Consider the following 16,731-nt stretch of genomic DNA (forward strand, 5'->3'; position numbering starts at 1 on the left):
TGGCGAATGTCCTTTTTCAGGTCAGAAATCTTTTTGTCTGCTTTTACAAGCTGGGGGTCCACATCGGCGTGCATAGATGTAGCCGTATATAGGCTATGCTGGCGGAAGTTTTCCCACCTGTCAAGCAGGCCATGTCTGGCTGTTAAAACCCCTAATGCTTGGACATCCAGTGATTAAAATAACGTCCGATTAAATGAGATAAATAAAAACAAAAATAAAAACAACTGATGTCCAAGCAGATAGCTTAAAAGTCACTCCAAAGCTAAAATAAATCAGTTTAAAATCGCGGGTTAGGGAAAGCACAGACAGGCAGCTACAGACGCCAGTTATTCTTACTAAAAATGACCACATTACTCAGTTGATTCTGTCTCATTATCATGTTCAGATCTGTCACCAAGGCCGGAGTCAAACTTTAATCGAAGTTAGAGCAAATGGGTTTTGGGCCATTGGTGGGAGCAAAGCTGTTGCCAAGTTAATACATAAATGTGTGCCATGTCGCAAGCTCAGACGACCTGCTGAGGAGCAACAAATGTCCCAGCTGCCCAGAGAACGTGTTGAAGTCTCAGCTCCTTTCTCGTTCTGCGGAATGGATTGTTTTGGCCCATTTGTTGTCAAACGAGGCTGCAAGAAGTGCAAGAGGTATGGGCTCATCTTCACCTGCCTGGCCTCTCGGGCTGTGCATCTCGAAATGTTGGAAGACTTATCCACAGACTCCTTCATTAATGCTTTGAGGTGCTTTATCAGCCTCAGAGGGGCTGTCCTGCAGCTCCGTTGTGACCAAGGCACAAATTTTGTAGGAGCCAAAAATGAATTCCAGGAAGTGCTCAAGCAATGTGATATCAAGGCTCTGGAAGCTTTTCTGACAAACAAGCAGTGTGAGTTCGTTTTCATCGCCCCTTCAGCAAGTCACACGGGTGGTGTATGGGAGCGACAAATTCGGACCATTCGTAATGTACTGAACATGACTGTTGCTCAGAGTCAGGGCAGGCTAGATGACTCCTCCCTTAGAACATTGCTCTATGAAGCTATGGCTATTGTTAATAGCCGGCCATTGAATGTTGATGGTATCAATGACCCCATGTCACCTGAACCTTTGACTCCAAACCACCTCACCTTGATGAGGGTGGTTTGGTTTGAGGTGGTTTGAGGTCAAAGGTGGCATGCAATCCGGCGAAACAGTGGATGACATTGTCATCATTAAGGAGGACACGCTCTCGAGACAACATTGGCAACTTGGAAGAGTGGTCGAAACTGTAGAGGCAACTGACGGCCTTGTCCACAGGGTTAAGGTACAAGTTGGAGACCGAAGACTAACAAACAAAGCAGGCAATTGCTCCAAGTCCTCTATCATTGAACGTCCCATTCAGAAGCTTGTGCTCCTCATTGAAAGCGAGTAATTTGCTGTCAGTTACACATTCACATCAGACATCTTAAGGTTGAATCTGCCTATGTATTCAAATAAACACAAGAAGTTTGTGCTAATAAAAAAAAAAAAAGGGATTAGCACTCAGTGAATAATCCTCCTAAGTCCTACGATAAGCTATTATGGCAAGGCTTAACTATACAGACCCGTGAGCAGTGATAACTAACATGTCTTTGGGGTCATCGGGTGGGAACCTCCTTTCACCTGTGTTTCGTCTAGTTAGTCCCACGACACCTCCAGGAGGCTAGACAGTGATCTCTGGCGTCCCAGAGACACTCCCCTAATGCCAGGTCTCACTGCTCCCCACACTAACCGAACAACCTCCTTTCCCTTACCTATACTACCACAGAGGAGGTAGACCCAGGGAAGGAAGCCTTGTTAGGCTATCACACTCCCCCGCCGGGTTAGGCTGTACAGTCTACCTCCCCAGGACGAGCCCTCACAACAATGACACCTCCAGGAGGCTGGACAGTGATCTCAGCCCAACCAGCACTGCCACCTTCAACCAAGCCCAGGCTCCGTTTATGCGAGCTCCAGGCAGAAGCAATGCTGATACTACCTTTACTAGCACATTCACCATACTCTATTTCACACGCTACATAGCATAACTACAATGTAAGCTAAAGTTAAAGGAGATAAATGAACTCACAGGATCAGCAAACACACTCACTTTGCAGCATGGTCTCAAACAAAATGGATTCAAATAGGCCACTCCCACACTTAAATAACCTTCCTCTTCCTGGATTTCCTTCTTACTTACGCATGGCTTTCTCAGCCCAAACAGCACTGCCATCTTCAACCAAACCCAGGCTCCATACATGCGAGCTCCAGGTAGAAGCAATGCTGATACTAGCTTTCCTGTCACATTCACCATACTCTATTTCACACACTACATAGCATAACTACAATTCAATTCAATTTTCAATTTTATTTATAAAGCCCAATATCACAAATCACAATTTGCCTCACAGGGCTTTACAGCATACGACATCCCTCTGTCCTTAAGACCCTCACAGCGGATAAGGAAAAACTCCCCAAAAAAAACCCCTTTAACGGGGAAAAAAAAAACGGTAGAAACCTCAGGAAGAGCAACTGAGGAGGGATCCCTCTTCCAGGACGGACAGACGTGCAATAGATGTCGTACAGAACAGATCAGCATAATAAATTAACAGTAATCCATATGACACAATGAGACAGAGAGAGAGAGAGAGAGAGAGAGAGAGAGAGAGAGATATGCAGGTAATGACAGTAGCTTACAACAACATTAATGAAAGTAATAATATTATAGTTATAGTTCTGGCTACTGTGGTACAATATGTTGAAAATATGTATTAGTATCAGACAGTATACTTGTGTGACAATAGTCATATGTGTATAATAACAGTAGAAGTATGACTAATGACTAATGATGGCAGCAGCAGCAGGAGGCATCTGGCAGGACCACGGCAGCAGCACAACCACACACGTCACGCTGTCCAGGCACCGCTGTGATATGAGTTAATCTGAGAGACAGTGGAGCACAAAGGCTCCGGAGAAGAAGCCGAGTTAGTGACATCCAGAATGGCCGAGTTAGCAAGATGCAGTAATAGGATGAGAGTGAGAGAGAGAGAGAGAGAGAGAGAGAGAGAGAGAGGGAGAGAGAGGGAGCCCGGTGTATTATAGGGGGTCCTCCGGCAGACTAGGCCTAAGTCAGCCTAACTAGGGGCTGGTACAGGGCAAGCCTGAGCCAGCCCTAACTATAAGCTTTATCAAAGAGGAAAGTCTTAAGTCTAGTCTTAAATGTGGAGACGGTGTCTGCCTCCCGGACCGTAACAGGAAGATGATTCCACAGGAGAGGAGCCTGATAGCTGAAGGCTCTGGCTCCTGATCTGCTTTTGGAGACTTTAGGGACCACGAGTAACCCTGCGTTCTCAGAGCGCAGTGTTCTGGTGGGATAATATGGCACTATGAGCTCTCTAAGATATGACGGAGCTTGACCATTTAGAGCTTTATAAGTTAACAGTAGGATTTTAAATTCAATTCTGGATTTTACAGGGAGCCAGTGCAGAGAAGCTAAAACAGGAGAAATATGATCTCGTTTCTTAGTTCCTGTTAGTACACGAGCTGCTGCATTCTGAATTAGCTGGAGAGTTTTTAAGGACTTACTAGAGCTACCTGATAATAGAGAGTTACAGTAATCCAGCCTTGAGGTAACAAAAGCGTGGACCAATTTTTCTGCATCTTTTCGGGTCAGGATAGGCCTAATTTTCGCAATATTACGCAGATGAAAAAATGCAGTCCGTGAGGTTTGCTTTAAATGAGAATTAAAAGACAAATCTTGATCAAATATTACTCCGAGGTTTCTTACGGTAGTGCTAGAGGCCAGAGCAATGCCATCTAGAGAAACTATGTCATCAGATAAAGAGTCTCTGAGTTGTTTGGGGCCAAGAACAATAACTTCAGTTTTGTCTGAATTTAACATCAGGAAATTGGTGCTCATCCAATTTTTTATGTCTTTAAGGCAGTTATGGAGTTTAGTTAATTGATTACTTTCTTCTGGCTTCATCGATAAATACAACTGTGTATCATCCGCATAACAATGGAAGTTTATAGAGTGATTTCTAATGATGTTACCTAAAGGAAGCATATATAGAGTAAATAGGATTGGTCCGAGCACAGAACCTTGCGGAACTCCAAAACAAACTTTGGTACGTAAGGATGATTCATTACGAACGTCAACAAATTGAAAACGATCAGATAAATAAGATTTAAACCAGCTTAGTGCTGAACCTTTTAGGCCAATTAAGTGATCCAGTCTCTGCAGTAGAATTTGATGGTCAATTGTGTCAAACGCCGCACTAAGATCTAATAAAACAAGAACAGAGACGAGTCCTTTGTCTGAAGCAATCAGAAGGTCATTTGTAATTTTAACTAGAGCTGTCTCAGTGCTATGATGCACTCTAAATCCTGACTGAAATTCCTCAAATAAATTATTATCCTGGAGAAAATCACACAGCTGGTCTGCGACTACTTTCTCAAGGATCTTTGACATAAAGGGAAGATTAGATATTGGTCTATAGTTGGCTAACACCTCTGGATCCAGGGTGGGCTTTTTTAGGAGAGGTTTAATTACAGCTACCTTAAAAGACTGTGGTACATAGCCTGTTAATAGGGATATATTGATCATATCTAATATATGAGTGTTAACTAAAGGAAAGACCTCCTTAAGTAGCCTAGTTGGGATGGGGTCTAAGAGACACGTTGATGATTTAGATGAAGAAATCACTGCGGTCAATTCTTGAAGAGAAATTGGGGAGAAGCAATCTAAATATATATTAGATTCTACAGCTGTGTTTGAGGTTAGATAGGTACCATCCGAGGGCAGGAGGTCATGAATTTTGCCTCTAATAGTTAGAATTTTGTCATTAAAAAAGCTCATAAAATCATTACTGCTAAGGGCTAAAGGAATACAAGGCTCAATAGAGCTTTGACTCTCAGTCAGCCTGGCTACAGTGCTGAAAAGAAACCTGGGGTTGTTCTTGTTTTCTTCTATTAATGCTGAGTAATAGTTTGCTCTGGCATTGCGGAGGCCCCTCTTATAAGTTTTGAGACTGTCTGTCCAGATTAAACGAGATTCTTCCAGTTTGGTTAATCGCCAATTCCTTTCAAATTTTCGCGATATTTGTTTTAACCTACGGGTTTGAGAGTTATACCAAGGAGCAAACTTTCTTTGCTTTGTTAACTTCTTTTTAAGAGGAGCTACAGAGTCGAGCGTTGTTCGCAGCGAGCCTACGGCGCTATCAACAAAATGATCAATTTGGGAGAGGTTAAAGTCGGCACGGGAAACCTCTGTTACTGAAGGTATTGGTATTGAATTTAACGACGAAGTAATCTTTTCCTTAAATTTTGTGACAGCACTATCTGATAAACATCTAGTATAGTAACTGTTGCTAAGTGGCGTGTAATCGAGTAAAAAGAAATCAAAAGTAATCAGATAATGATCTGATAGCAAGGGATTCTGTGGAAAGACTTTTAGGTTATCAATTTCAATTCCATACGTCAGAACTAGATCGAGGGTATGGTTAAAACAGTGAGTGGGTTCATGTACACCCTGACTGAAGCCAATGGAGTCTATTAATGAGATAAACGCGGTAGCCAGGGAGTCATTATCAACGTCGACATGAATGTTAAAATCGCCTACAATAATAACTTTATCTGATTTAAGAACTAAACTGGATAAAAACTCTGAGAATTCAGATACAAATTCAGAATACGGGCCAGGAGCACGGTACACTATAACAAATAAAAGTGGCTGCGAGGTTTTCCAGGTCGGATGTAAAACACTAAGAACGAGGCTTTCAAATGAATTATAATCTAGTTTAGGTTTAGGGCTGATTAACAGACTAGAGTTAAAAATGGCTGCAACTCCCCCTCCTCGGCCGCTGCCTCGAGGAATGTGGGTATTATTATGACTGGGAGGAGTGGACTCATTTAGACTAACATATTCATCTTGACACAGCCAGGTTTCAGTGAGACTGAGTAAATCAATATGATTATCTGATATTAATTCGTTTACTAACACTGCTTTAGACGATAGAGACCTGATATTTAACAGTCCGCATTTAATTCTCCTGTTTTGTCTTTCTGTCACAGAAGAGGTTTTAATTTTTATGAGGTTGTTATGCACAACTCCTCTTTGTTTAATTTTAGATTTAAATAATTTAGGTGGTCGGGGGACAGACACCGTTTGTATAAAACTATGAAAACTATGGCTGGGTAACTGAACTAGAAGCTCAGAGAGGCGTTTAGGACTGCAACTCTCTGTCCTGGTCTCAACTCTGGGTTGTCAGGGATTTAAATTACTAATAAAATTTCCAGGTTCCTAGAAATGAGAGCAGCTCCATCCAAAGTGGGGTGAATGCCGTCTCTCCTAATAAGACCAGGTTTTCCCCAGAAAGTTTGCCAATTATTAACAAAACCCACATCGTTTGCTGGACACCACCTGGACAGCCAGCGGTTAAATGATGACATGCGGCTAAACATGTCATCACTGGTCAGATTTGGGAGGGGTCCAGAGAAAACTACGGAGTCCGACATCGTTTTTGCATATTCACACACCGAGGCAATATTAATTTTAGTGACCTCCGATTGGCGTAACCGGGTGTCATTGCCGCCGACGTGAATAACAATCTTACTGAATCTACGTTTAGCTTTAGCCAGCAGTTTTAAATTTGATTCAATGTCGCCCGCTCTGGCCCCAGGGATACATTTGACTATGGCCGCTGGTGTTGCTAATTTCACGTTCCTCAGAATAGAGCTGCCAATAACCAGAGTTTTATCCTCAGCGGGTGTGTCGCTGAGTGGGGAAAAGCGGTTGGAAACGTGAACAGGCTGGTGGTGAACCGTGGGCTTCTGCTTGGAGCTGTGCTTCTGGCGAACCGTAACCCAACCTCCCGGCTGAACGGGAGTTACCGGAGGACAGTTAGCAGAGGCTAAGGCTATGCTATGTGGCTCCGCACCGGCTACAGGGGGCTGGCTAACTACCGCAGCTTTTGAATGGTTTTCCATGGTGCGGAGCCGCGCTTCTAATTCACTAAGCCTCGCCTCCAACGCAGCAAATAAGCTACACTTATTACAATTACCACTGTCGCTAAAGGAGGCAGAGGCATAACTGAACATTTGGCACACCGGGCAAGAAAGAGCAGGAGAAGGAGAAGCCATGGCTAAGCTAAAGTAGCTAACAAGGCTAAGAGCGTGCAAACAACAGCTAAGAGATTAGCGAGAAACAGAACCAGTGTGGGTTATGACTTGAAGTAGACGTTAAAGCAGCGTTAAAGCAACTGAGGTGAGAAAGCAGGCTAGCAGAATTCACCAGAGCAGTACAGAGACACTGTCACAGAAACACCGGAAATGACACAACTCGCTTACCGCAAACTACAATGTAAGCTAAAGTTAAAGGAGCTAACTGGACTTACAGGATCAGCAAGCACACTCACCTTGCCGCATGGCCTCAAACAAAATGGATTCCAATAGGCCACTCCCACACTTAAATACTTCCTCTTCCTGGATTTCTCCTGACAGGAAGTGGATCTCTCCACCTGATCTCAAGGAGTTATGTGCCCTGCTTAGTAGTTCCCCGTGCTGGCCCCCAGCTGACATTATTTCTTTTGTAATAGATAATGTTGGGAATAGAATGATGTTATGTGTTTTACTATAAGTTGTGTTTCACTATATAAGTTTTAGATGTGTGAACAATGAGAATACTGAGATGATTTCAGCTGATCTGAATGTGTTTGCTTTGCAGAAGTGGAGAAGTACAGGAGAGGAAGAGACATGAAGTCTGAGGAGCACATACCGCAATGCTTAGATAATTAGTTTCATATATGGTAAAAAGAATAGAAAGTGATATACAGATAGTAAGGTACAGCACGTGTAGGGAGTTGTGTTGTTCTCTTGTCTTTCAAAACAGGAACCACGCCCCCACCGCCAGCGGGAAGGAGTCAGATTAACAGGAGGCAGGGGCGTGGTGTGGTGAAGGAGGAAGTGGAACTGCCAATGAGAAGAGGACAACGCCTTGCGTGCACAATGACACTCTGTTACGCTCAAATATACTGGGTCAGGGGAAGGACAGGAGGTCAGACTTCGTGAACTGACACACCTTTGTTGTTCGTCAGGGACGTGAAGTTGAGACCCAGAGCTCTGTAATTTTATTCCTTTACTGCTTAATAAACTACATTAACTGAGACCGAATATCTTCTCCTATTGCTTCATTAAAGAACACGCAGGACTGAGCTCACACATAGCACACTGGAGAGTAGGAGGAGACTCTTAGTCCATCAATTGGTGACCCCGACGTGATGAAGCCGGAGGAGTGACGGGACAAAAGACATTCAACAGCGGAGGACAGCAGTATCGTGACAACACTTGCCGCGGCCTAAAAAGAAGGTAAGCAGACGCCTGTTTTATCAAAGTTCTGCATTTGGAAACACTAAAACTTGTGTTGTCATTGTACTAAAGTGTCCTAGTCTAAAATGTAAAGGAATAAAATTAAAACAAAACACAAAAGTGAAATGCCCCGGGGCAGGGTGAAAGGCCCTGGAGCAAATCATAAATTTGACTCCTAAATACGAAACATAGTCAACACCTCGACAGGACAGGGTGAAAGGCCCTGGAGCAAATCATAAATTTGACTCCTAAATATGAAACATAGTCGGGTGTAAGGCCCTGGAGCAAATCATAAATTTGACTCCTAAATATGAAACATAGTTGGGTGAAAAGCCCTGAGATTAGGTTTTCCATCTAATCTCTAAAAAAGAAAAAGACGAGTGTCCTGAGGTGGATAAGCTCGGGGGGAAACCCATAAGGTTGCTCCTTGGACAGCTGAGAATATAGTCTGAAGACACGGGTTGTCTGAGGTTGAAAGACCTTTGTGTAGATTGTTACAACACAAAAAAGAGGTTACAGAGTTCTGCGGGCAGGGGAGCGTTTTCCATGTGATCCCTAACACTGAATACTATCGCTTATGTTGAGACATCTATTCAGTGGTCCGCAGAACCACCCTGATATTGGGAGTGTAAATAAATAAGTCTTTTAAGGGGTTATTGTTTTGTGGGTGGCTTACCGACAACCAGCTATTTTTACGGGGCGAGAGAGTTGTGTAGAGTCTATTAGAGGTGACTCAAATTCCTGCTCTCTCAGTGCCTGAGCGGTGGTCGTGTTCTGTGGGGAAGAAAAAGAGGAAGCTGTGTAATTTTGCCTTAAGATAGAAGCTAGTTGTCGCCGAGCCATAGGCATCCCGCACCCTCCTAGGAGAGTGGTGTAGAAGCTTGGATGTGTCGGCCTGCAACTGGTGGAACTTAAGCAGCGAAATCACAGCGATAAAAGGGGAATAATAAGCCCGCGTGAACTGCATTGTAGAGCGGTCACGTGGCACAAAGCATTGTGTACAGTTTTGTTTTTTGAATAATAAGCCCGCGTGAACTGCATTGTAGAGCGGTCACTTGGCACAAAGCATTGTGTATAGTTTTGTTTTGTTTTTGTTTTTTATTGTGTGCAGCAGTACCTTACTGGTAGAAACAAGTCAGAGCGGAAGAGGGACAGAGAAACGTGATGATCGGTGAATTCGACAGGGACTGTCGCGAGCAGGGAGGCTGCCCTCCCATGCTGGTAAAAACTCAGTTTAGGGAAATTAGAAAACAGTTGTTGTCAGGAGTAGAGGATAAGCGGAGACAGGAAGTTGGTAGAGAGTTTGATGAGCTGTGGAAGGCATTACAGGCACAAGGTGAGTTGCCTGGGGATGATGAGGAGGGAAACGTCACAAAGAAATTGCAGGCTGCAGAAGTAAAAGCACAAAATGATGTGGAAGAACACGCTAAAAAGGAGAATGAACCTAAATTTATGAAGAGAAAATGGAAAAATCAGAAAGAAATGAAGGAGCGCAAACGAGCTCTGCTCCATCAGATGGCAGTTACAGCCATGGCCTATTGGAAAAACACAGACAAAAGTCACAAAAAACAAAACAGAGATAAGCAACCTCTGTCTGCTCCTGCAAAGGATCCAGCCTCACCCCCACCAGAGCCCACCTCTAATAGGTTGTATCCTGAGCTACCCCAAACAACACAGCTCCGGACAGGTCAGTAACTAAGGCGCTAGAAGGGCTGCGCACGCTCTCTGAGGAAATGCATGAACACTCAGGCATTGATAAACCCCTGGGTGGTATCTTCGAGAAGTGGTTCGGTAAGTGGAAAGATTTAGTGGTATCGGTATTCTTGTCTCTGGTGGGAATGCTCGCGGTGTTAGCATTATGTGGTTGTTGTTGTATCCCATGTATCCGGTCACTCTGTGAAAGAATCATAGTGACAGCTGTGGAGAGAAAACATCCACAACCCCCACCATATCAAATGACTCAAATGGAGACGGCCACCCTGTTAGGAGAGCCGCCTACTGATTCAGATTTGGACTCAGACTCAGGAGAAGACAAGGTGTGAGTGGTCTCATGTGTATGAGACCAAAAGGGGAGTTATAACTTTTTGTTTCAAAAGAAACAAAAAGTGCAGTAATCAAAAGACCTAAAAAGGGGGACCTGGATACATTGAGACTGAAAAAAGTGGCCTCAGTCCTATGAGGCCAAAAGGGGGACTGTTGGGAACAGAATGATGTTATGTGTTTTACTATAAGTTGTGTTTCACTATATAAGTTTTAGATGTGTGAACAATGAGAATACTGAGATGATTTCAGCTGATCTGAATGTGTTTGCTTTGCAGAAGTGGAGAAGTACAGGAGAGGAAGAGACATGAAGTCTGAGGAGCACATACCGCAATGCTTAGATAATTAGTTTCATATATGGTAAAAAGAATAGAAAGTGATATACAGATAGTAAGGTACAGCACGTGTAGGGAGTTGTGTTGTTCTCTTGTCTTTCAAAACAGGAACCACGCCCCCACCGCCAGCGGGAAGGAGTCAGATTAACAGGAGGCAGGGGCGTGGTGTGGTGAAGGAGGAAGTGGAACTGCCAATGAGAAGAGGACAACGCCTTGCGTGCACAATGACACTCTGTTACGCTCAAATATACTGGGTCAGGGGAAGGACAGGAGGTCAGACTTCGTGAACTGACACACCTTTGTTGTTCGTCAGGGACGTGAAGTTGAGACCCAGAGCTCTGTAATTTTATTCCTTTACTGCTTAATAAACTACATTAACTGAGACCGAATATCTTCTCCTATTGCTTCATTAAAGAACACGCAGGACTGAGCTCACACATAGCACATTAGAGAGTAGGATGAGACTCTTAGTCCATCAATAAACTGGCTGCATTTAATTGCTTCATCTGACATTTCCCTCACTGTCTTCCTCAAATTCTGTCCCCGCACTCCGAGTTCCCCCAGGAGTGAGACAGCTGGTCTTGCTATGAACACCCCACTTCCACTGGACAAATCCTAGTCCTCCATCCTCGCTGCTCAGCTTCTGCTCCTAAGTCTGCATATCTAAGCTTTTTTCTTTCATAGGCTTCTTCCACTGAGTCTTCCCAAGGAACTGTCAGCTCAATGAAATAAACTATCTGTTGACTCACTGACCACAACACTAAGTCAGGCCTCTGCCTGGTACAGACTATTTCCTGAGGAACAACAAGCTTTCCCCCTAAATCTACTTGCATTTCCCAATCACAAGCACCTTCTAGGCGGCCACACCCTTGCCTCCTCACTAACTTATCCCTTCTGTATTTCTCTCCCTCACGGACAAACTGAATTACTAAGCCCCTATCCTTAACACCTTCTGAATTCACCTGTCTTCGTTTCCCTTCGATGCCTGCAGCTAAACATTTCAACAGCTGATTATGTCGCCATGTATATCGGCCTTGTGACAAGCTAACTTTACAGCCTGACAAAATATGCTTTAAAGTTGCGGTACGTGAACACAATGGGCATGATGGGTCCTCATTTACCCACAGTTTTAGGTTCTGGGGGGTTGGTAACACATCGTATGTAGCCCCTACCAGGAATCTAATACGATTCTCCTCCATACTCCACAGGTCCCTCCAACTAAGCTTCCTCTTCTCTACACTTTCCCAATTCAACCACTGTCCCTGTTTAGCCTGGGCCACTACCTTTGCACCCCTTACTATCTCTTCCTGTCTGCGTATCTGTTCTACAACCAGCTTTCTTTTATCTTTGAGGCCTGCTGTATTCCATACCGGTTTACCTGAGCCAAGCCCCAGGCCTCCCCGGCCAAACTGAACATTACCTACAATCTCTGCATGTCTAAGAGCTGCCTCTGCCTCCTGAACTGCCGATCTTGGGTTCCACTTCCTCCCCTTGGTTGGATTTGGAACCACACTCCTGACTACCACGTCCTTACTCCCAGATAACAAGAGCTCTGTCCTGACCTTGGTACATTTAAATTCCTCTGTTAAACTAGATACTAGCAGCTGAAGTATCCCTTTTCCATACAATGCAACACTACTTAGGCACCTAGGAGCACCCAACCACTTCCTAATGTAGGAGCTAACCGACCTTTCCATTCTCTCCACAACAGATATTGGAATTTCATAAACTGACAATGGCCACATTAACCTAGGATATAGCCCAAATTGCAAACACCACAACTTCAACTTTCCTGGAAGTTCTGATTTATCTATTCTATCCAATCCTTCAGCCACATCTTTTCTAAATTTCACCACCTGTTCCTTATCATTCAACTCTACATTGTACCACCTACCTAAGCTCTTTACTGACTTTTCCCTAATTGTTGGGATTTCCTCATCATCTATGACAAACTTCCTATCACTTAACTTCCCTCTACATATCGAGATGCTTCTAGATTTACTAGGCTTGATTTTCATGCTGGCCCACTTGAGGTTCTTATTTACCTTCTCTAGTAGCCTCTTTGTACATGGCATTGTTGTGGTCACCAGTGTCATGTCATCCATGTAAGCCCTAACTGGTGGAAGATGCAACCCATTCTGTCGTCTCTCTCCACCTACCACCCACTTAGAAGCCCTGATGATTACTTCCATTTCCATAGTAAATGCTAATGGAGAAATTGTACACCCTGCCATGATGCCTATTTCTAGCCTCTGCCAACCTGTTGTGAAATCTGCTGTACTTAGACACAACCTAATATCCTGAAAATATGCTTTCACTAAGTTAACAACTACCTGTGGCACTCTGAAGTAGTCAAACGCACTCCAAATGAGGCTGTGCGGTACTGAACCAAACGCATTTGCAAGATCTAAAAATATTACATGTAGGTCCCTTTTGTTAATCTTCGCTGCCTGAATCTGGTGCCAGATCATGCTAGTATGCTCTAAACACCCTGAAAAACCTGGTATTCCTGCCTTCTGCACCATGGTATCTATTAAGCTATTCCTTTCTAAGTAGCTAGCTAGTCTCTGCACTACTACACTAAACAAAATCTTCCCCTCCACATTCAAGAGAGAAATCATCCGGAACTGGCTAAGGTCCACAGACTCATTCTCCGTAGGAATGAGGACACCCCCTGCCCTACACCATGCTCTTGGTATAATTTGTTTTTCCCAAACTATTCTTAGCTGTTTCCACAAAAATTTAAGGGTATCAGGCGCACTTTTATAAACCCGGTAGGGGACTCCATTAGGCCGAAGAAGCCTTTGCACGCCTGACCACCTCCTGAACTTCCTTCCACCTAGGTGGCCTGACATCCATCTCATGCTCTATCCCTCCTAATGGAGGGATATCTAGTGGAAAACCTACTATCCTATTCTTCTCCAAATCTGAATACGTGTTTCTCAAATATTCTTCAACCTCTAACCTTTCTGCTTTAAGCTGCCCTCCCTTTTCCTGGCTGAACAATCCTTTAACAAACTTAAAAGGGTCCCTGAAAAAACCTGTCCTAGCATATTCTTTCTTCCTCCTCTTTTTCCTGAGATGCTCCGCCCTTCTAAGAACTGCTAGCCTGCTTCTCAACTCCTCTTGCAACACCTTAATTCCCTCCCTTTCTTCTTCTGTAGCCTTTTTCCACTGCTTTCTTAACTGTCTCCTTTCCTTGACTAACTTCTCTATTTCTCTCTGCCGCCTAGACTTACCTGACTGTACCCTCTCACTCCTCTTTCTCTCATGCACCCCAAACCTCTCTACACCATATGAATACATTATATCTCCCATCTTTTCTAACCTTTGTATTGCATTTCCTCTAAGCCTACTCAAGATTACTGACAAGTCTCTATTAACTATCTCCCATTCTTTACTGTCATTTGCTCTAGGCCATCTAACTCTAACCTTTTGCTCCATGGTTCTTTCTCTAGCTAGCATACTGGCCTCAGTGTCACCTGCATCCTCTCTTACTACCCCCTCCTCCTCAGTGGCAGCGTTACTGATATCCTGCGAACTGTGGTTTTCTACCTGCCGCTGGACTTCATCCGACTGACTCGACTGACTTCTTAGGAAGTACTGATCAATGCGGCTACTCTGCCCTTTCTTTGCCACACACTTCTTTCCCTGATGAGTTCTGAGGCCTTTCACTGATGTTACTTTCTGCCAGCCGCAAGGACAAACCTGAAGCATCTTGTTCTCAACTATGCTACTTTTGCCCTCTACAGATGCGCTCACCTTGCCCTGAGTGCTGCTAATTCTAGCACTGGTGGATAGGTCCGTGCCCCTATCCTTCACTGAGTCACCGGTCCAAGTCATAGTCGTGTCCTTTCCAACGTCTGTTACCGTGTAATCCACCTGTGAGTCATCTTCCACCCCTGCTCTCGCTGACTCTTGGGGTATTTTCCCTATGTTGGCTGTAGCTAATTTTGGTTGTATGTATGTGTGTAAATTGCTTATGATTTTATATACAATCATTTGTTGATTGGAAATCGTGTATAATTATGAATTGTTTGACCTTTGATGAGCTGGTCCATTATGATACAATTTGGTGGGAGTGTAAGTGACCCACAATGTGCGGAGGTTGTCAGATGTGGGCGCTGTAACCTGTGTCATAATACCTGGGCGAAGTGCCCGGAAGCTTTATGTACCTCCTTACCTCTTTTCCTCTTTTGACTCCTCACAGTAATGGTGATCCTCCAGAAAAGCCATGAGTTAACATTTATTTGTGCCTTTGTTGAAATTTGTCTTTGTTGTTTCATTGTTTGTTAAATCTCCTGGTTAATTGGCGTTTAATTTTGTGTCGGGTAGCAATAGTGCCCGAAATGGCAGATTGACAGGAGGAAAAGAGGACGCTAGATAAAGTTTGCACCCTTGGTGAGCAGAGCGAGGTGCGTTCATGATTTTAACTCTTGATAAATGTATTATTAAAATCATTAAATAATGTTTGTAAAGTGACCAATTTGTTTAGCTGCTATGTGGAGCATGTGTTTTATATTGTGTATTGATGCATGATGAACAGGATTTAATTGACTGTATTCGTCTTTTTAGTTTCACGGTGTAAATGGTGAGGACGGAGAATAAAAATCCACTGTTGCACCCGTAAAGGAGACTCTCTGCGTGTTTCATAAAGCCAAGGGCAGCTACAACCACCACAGAGAGACAAAACATTACATTAAAATCTAAACAGTGACTTTTATTAAACATGATGTGGGGACAAGTGTCTCCCATAAAGGGACAGAGCACGGACACTTCCTCTTGTCTACACAGGGACTCTGAACAGCACACACCTAGACTGAAGATGTCTCACAAGAACAGACGTAAGGACAGACCAAGGACACCCAGAGACAAACCTTGTCGATGTCTCTGATGTTGACGTTGACGTAGGTGGCACAGAGCAGGCGGACCCTCAGCATAGTGTTGAAGGCCCACAGGGAGCAGGGAGGAGAACCATCACCTCCTCCTGGACAGGGAGACGGCTGAGGAGTCCTCCGACTGAAACACAAACAACAAACATCTTCCGCCTGATACCGGACACCTGTGCAGGCTCCTGATTGGCTGTGATACCTGTGTGACAGCTGCTGATTGGCTGCTGTACCTGTACGAAGGCGTGACAAAGCCAGAGGCAGGAAGCTGAGAGTAGAGACTGTCCTTAGAGACCAGCATCAGGTGAGGAAGACGACCCACGATGATACAGGAGCGGATGTACTGCAGACAGACGAACAGACAGGTGGAGACTGTGAGACTGGTGGAGACAGACAGCTGGAGTCAGACAGATATGTGGAAACAGTGAGAGGGGTTGTTCTGTGACAGTTTGTTTTCAGAGTGAAGTTGTTACCTTGTACTGACTGAGAGGATACTTCTCCAACAGGTACTCGTCACAGCCACACACCTGAGGAGAGACAGACAGGTGGGACAGGTGAGTCAGACAGGTGAGACAGACAAACAGACAGACAGACAGTTGAGACAGACAGGTGAGACAGGTGAGACAGACAGACAGTTGAGACAGACAGTTGAGTCAGACAGGTGAGACAGACAGACAGACAGACAGTTGAGACAGACAGGTGAGACAGGTGAGACAGACAGACAGACAGACAGTTGAGTCAGACAGGTGAGACAGACAGACAGACAGACAGACAGTTGAGATAGACAGGTGAAACAGGTGAGACAGACAGACAGGTGTACCTTGAGAATGTACTGTCCCTGGTACTCCTGGACACAGAGGCGGAGTTGCTGAGGTGACAGGTGCATGGATCGGCTCTTCTTCCTGATGGACTCTGCTATGAGCTGCTCAGGTAAACTGTCATGACTCACCTGGACACAAACACACAGCAGACAGTGACATCATCATTGCTGCAGGCTGATGACATCGTTACACGCTGACAACATCATTACAGGCTGACGTCTGAGCTGGGTCCTGGACTTCATTTGACACGTAGCACTGACCTAAACATCGACCAACTACACTGCACAGAAACATGAAGG

The 16,731-nt window shown here is 44.4% G+C and overlaps 1 protein-coding gene across 4 annotated transcripts in view; it reads right to left on the reverse strand.

Moving 5' to 3' along the window:
- LOC117245761 (phosphatidylinositol 4,5-bisphosphate 3-kinase catalytic subunit alpha isoform-like) overlaps nucleotides 1–16,731 on the reverse strand; it is a 116,892-nt gene that overhangs the window by 79,590 nt on the left and 20,571 nt on the right. For all 4 annotated transcript variants that reach the window (XR_013488503.1, XM_078164044.1, XM_078164045.1 and 1 more), the window contains 4 exons: nucleotides 16,432–16,560; nucleotides 16,085–16,138; nucleotides 15,845–15,954; nucleotides 15,600–15,741 (listed from right to left, as the gene is read on the reverse strand). Coding sequence is in view for 3 of the 4 variants with exons in the window: in XM_078164044.1 (XP_078020170.1) it covers nucleotides 15,600–15,741; nucleotides 15,845–15,954; nucleotides 16,085–16,138; nucleotides 16,432–16,560 (435 nt within the window). In the remaining variant the exon portion in view is untranslated. The remainder of the gene's footprint in view (nucleotides 1–15,599; nucleotides 15,742–15,844; nucleotides 15,955–16,084; nucleotides 16,139–16,431; nucleotides 16,561–16,731) is intronic.

The sequence above is a fragment of the Epinephelus lanceolatus genome, chromosome 22, assembly GCF_041903045.1.
Source record: "Epinephelus lanceolatus isolate andai-2023 chromosome 22, ASM4190304v1, whole genome shotgun sequence".
Classification (NCBI taxonomy): domain Eukaryota; kingdom Metazoa; phylum Chordata; class Actinopteri; order Perciformes; family Serranidae; genus Epinephelus; species Epinephelus lanceolatus.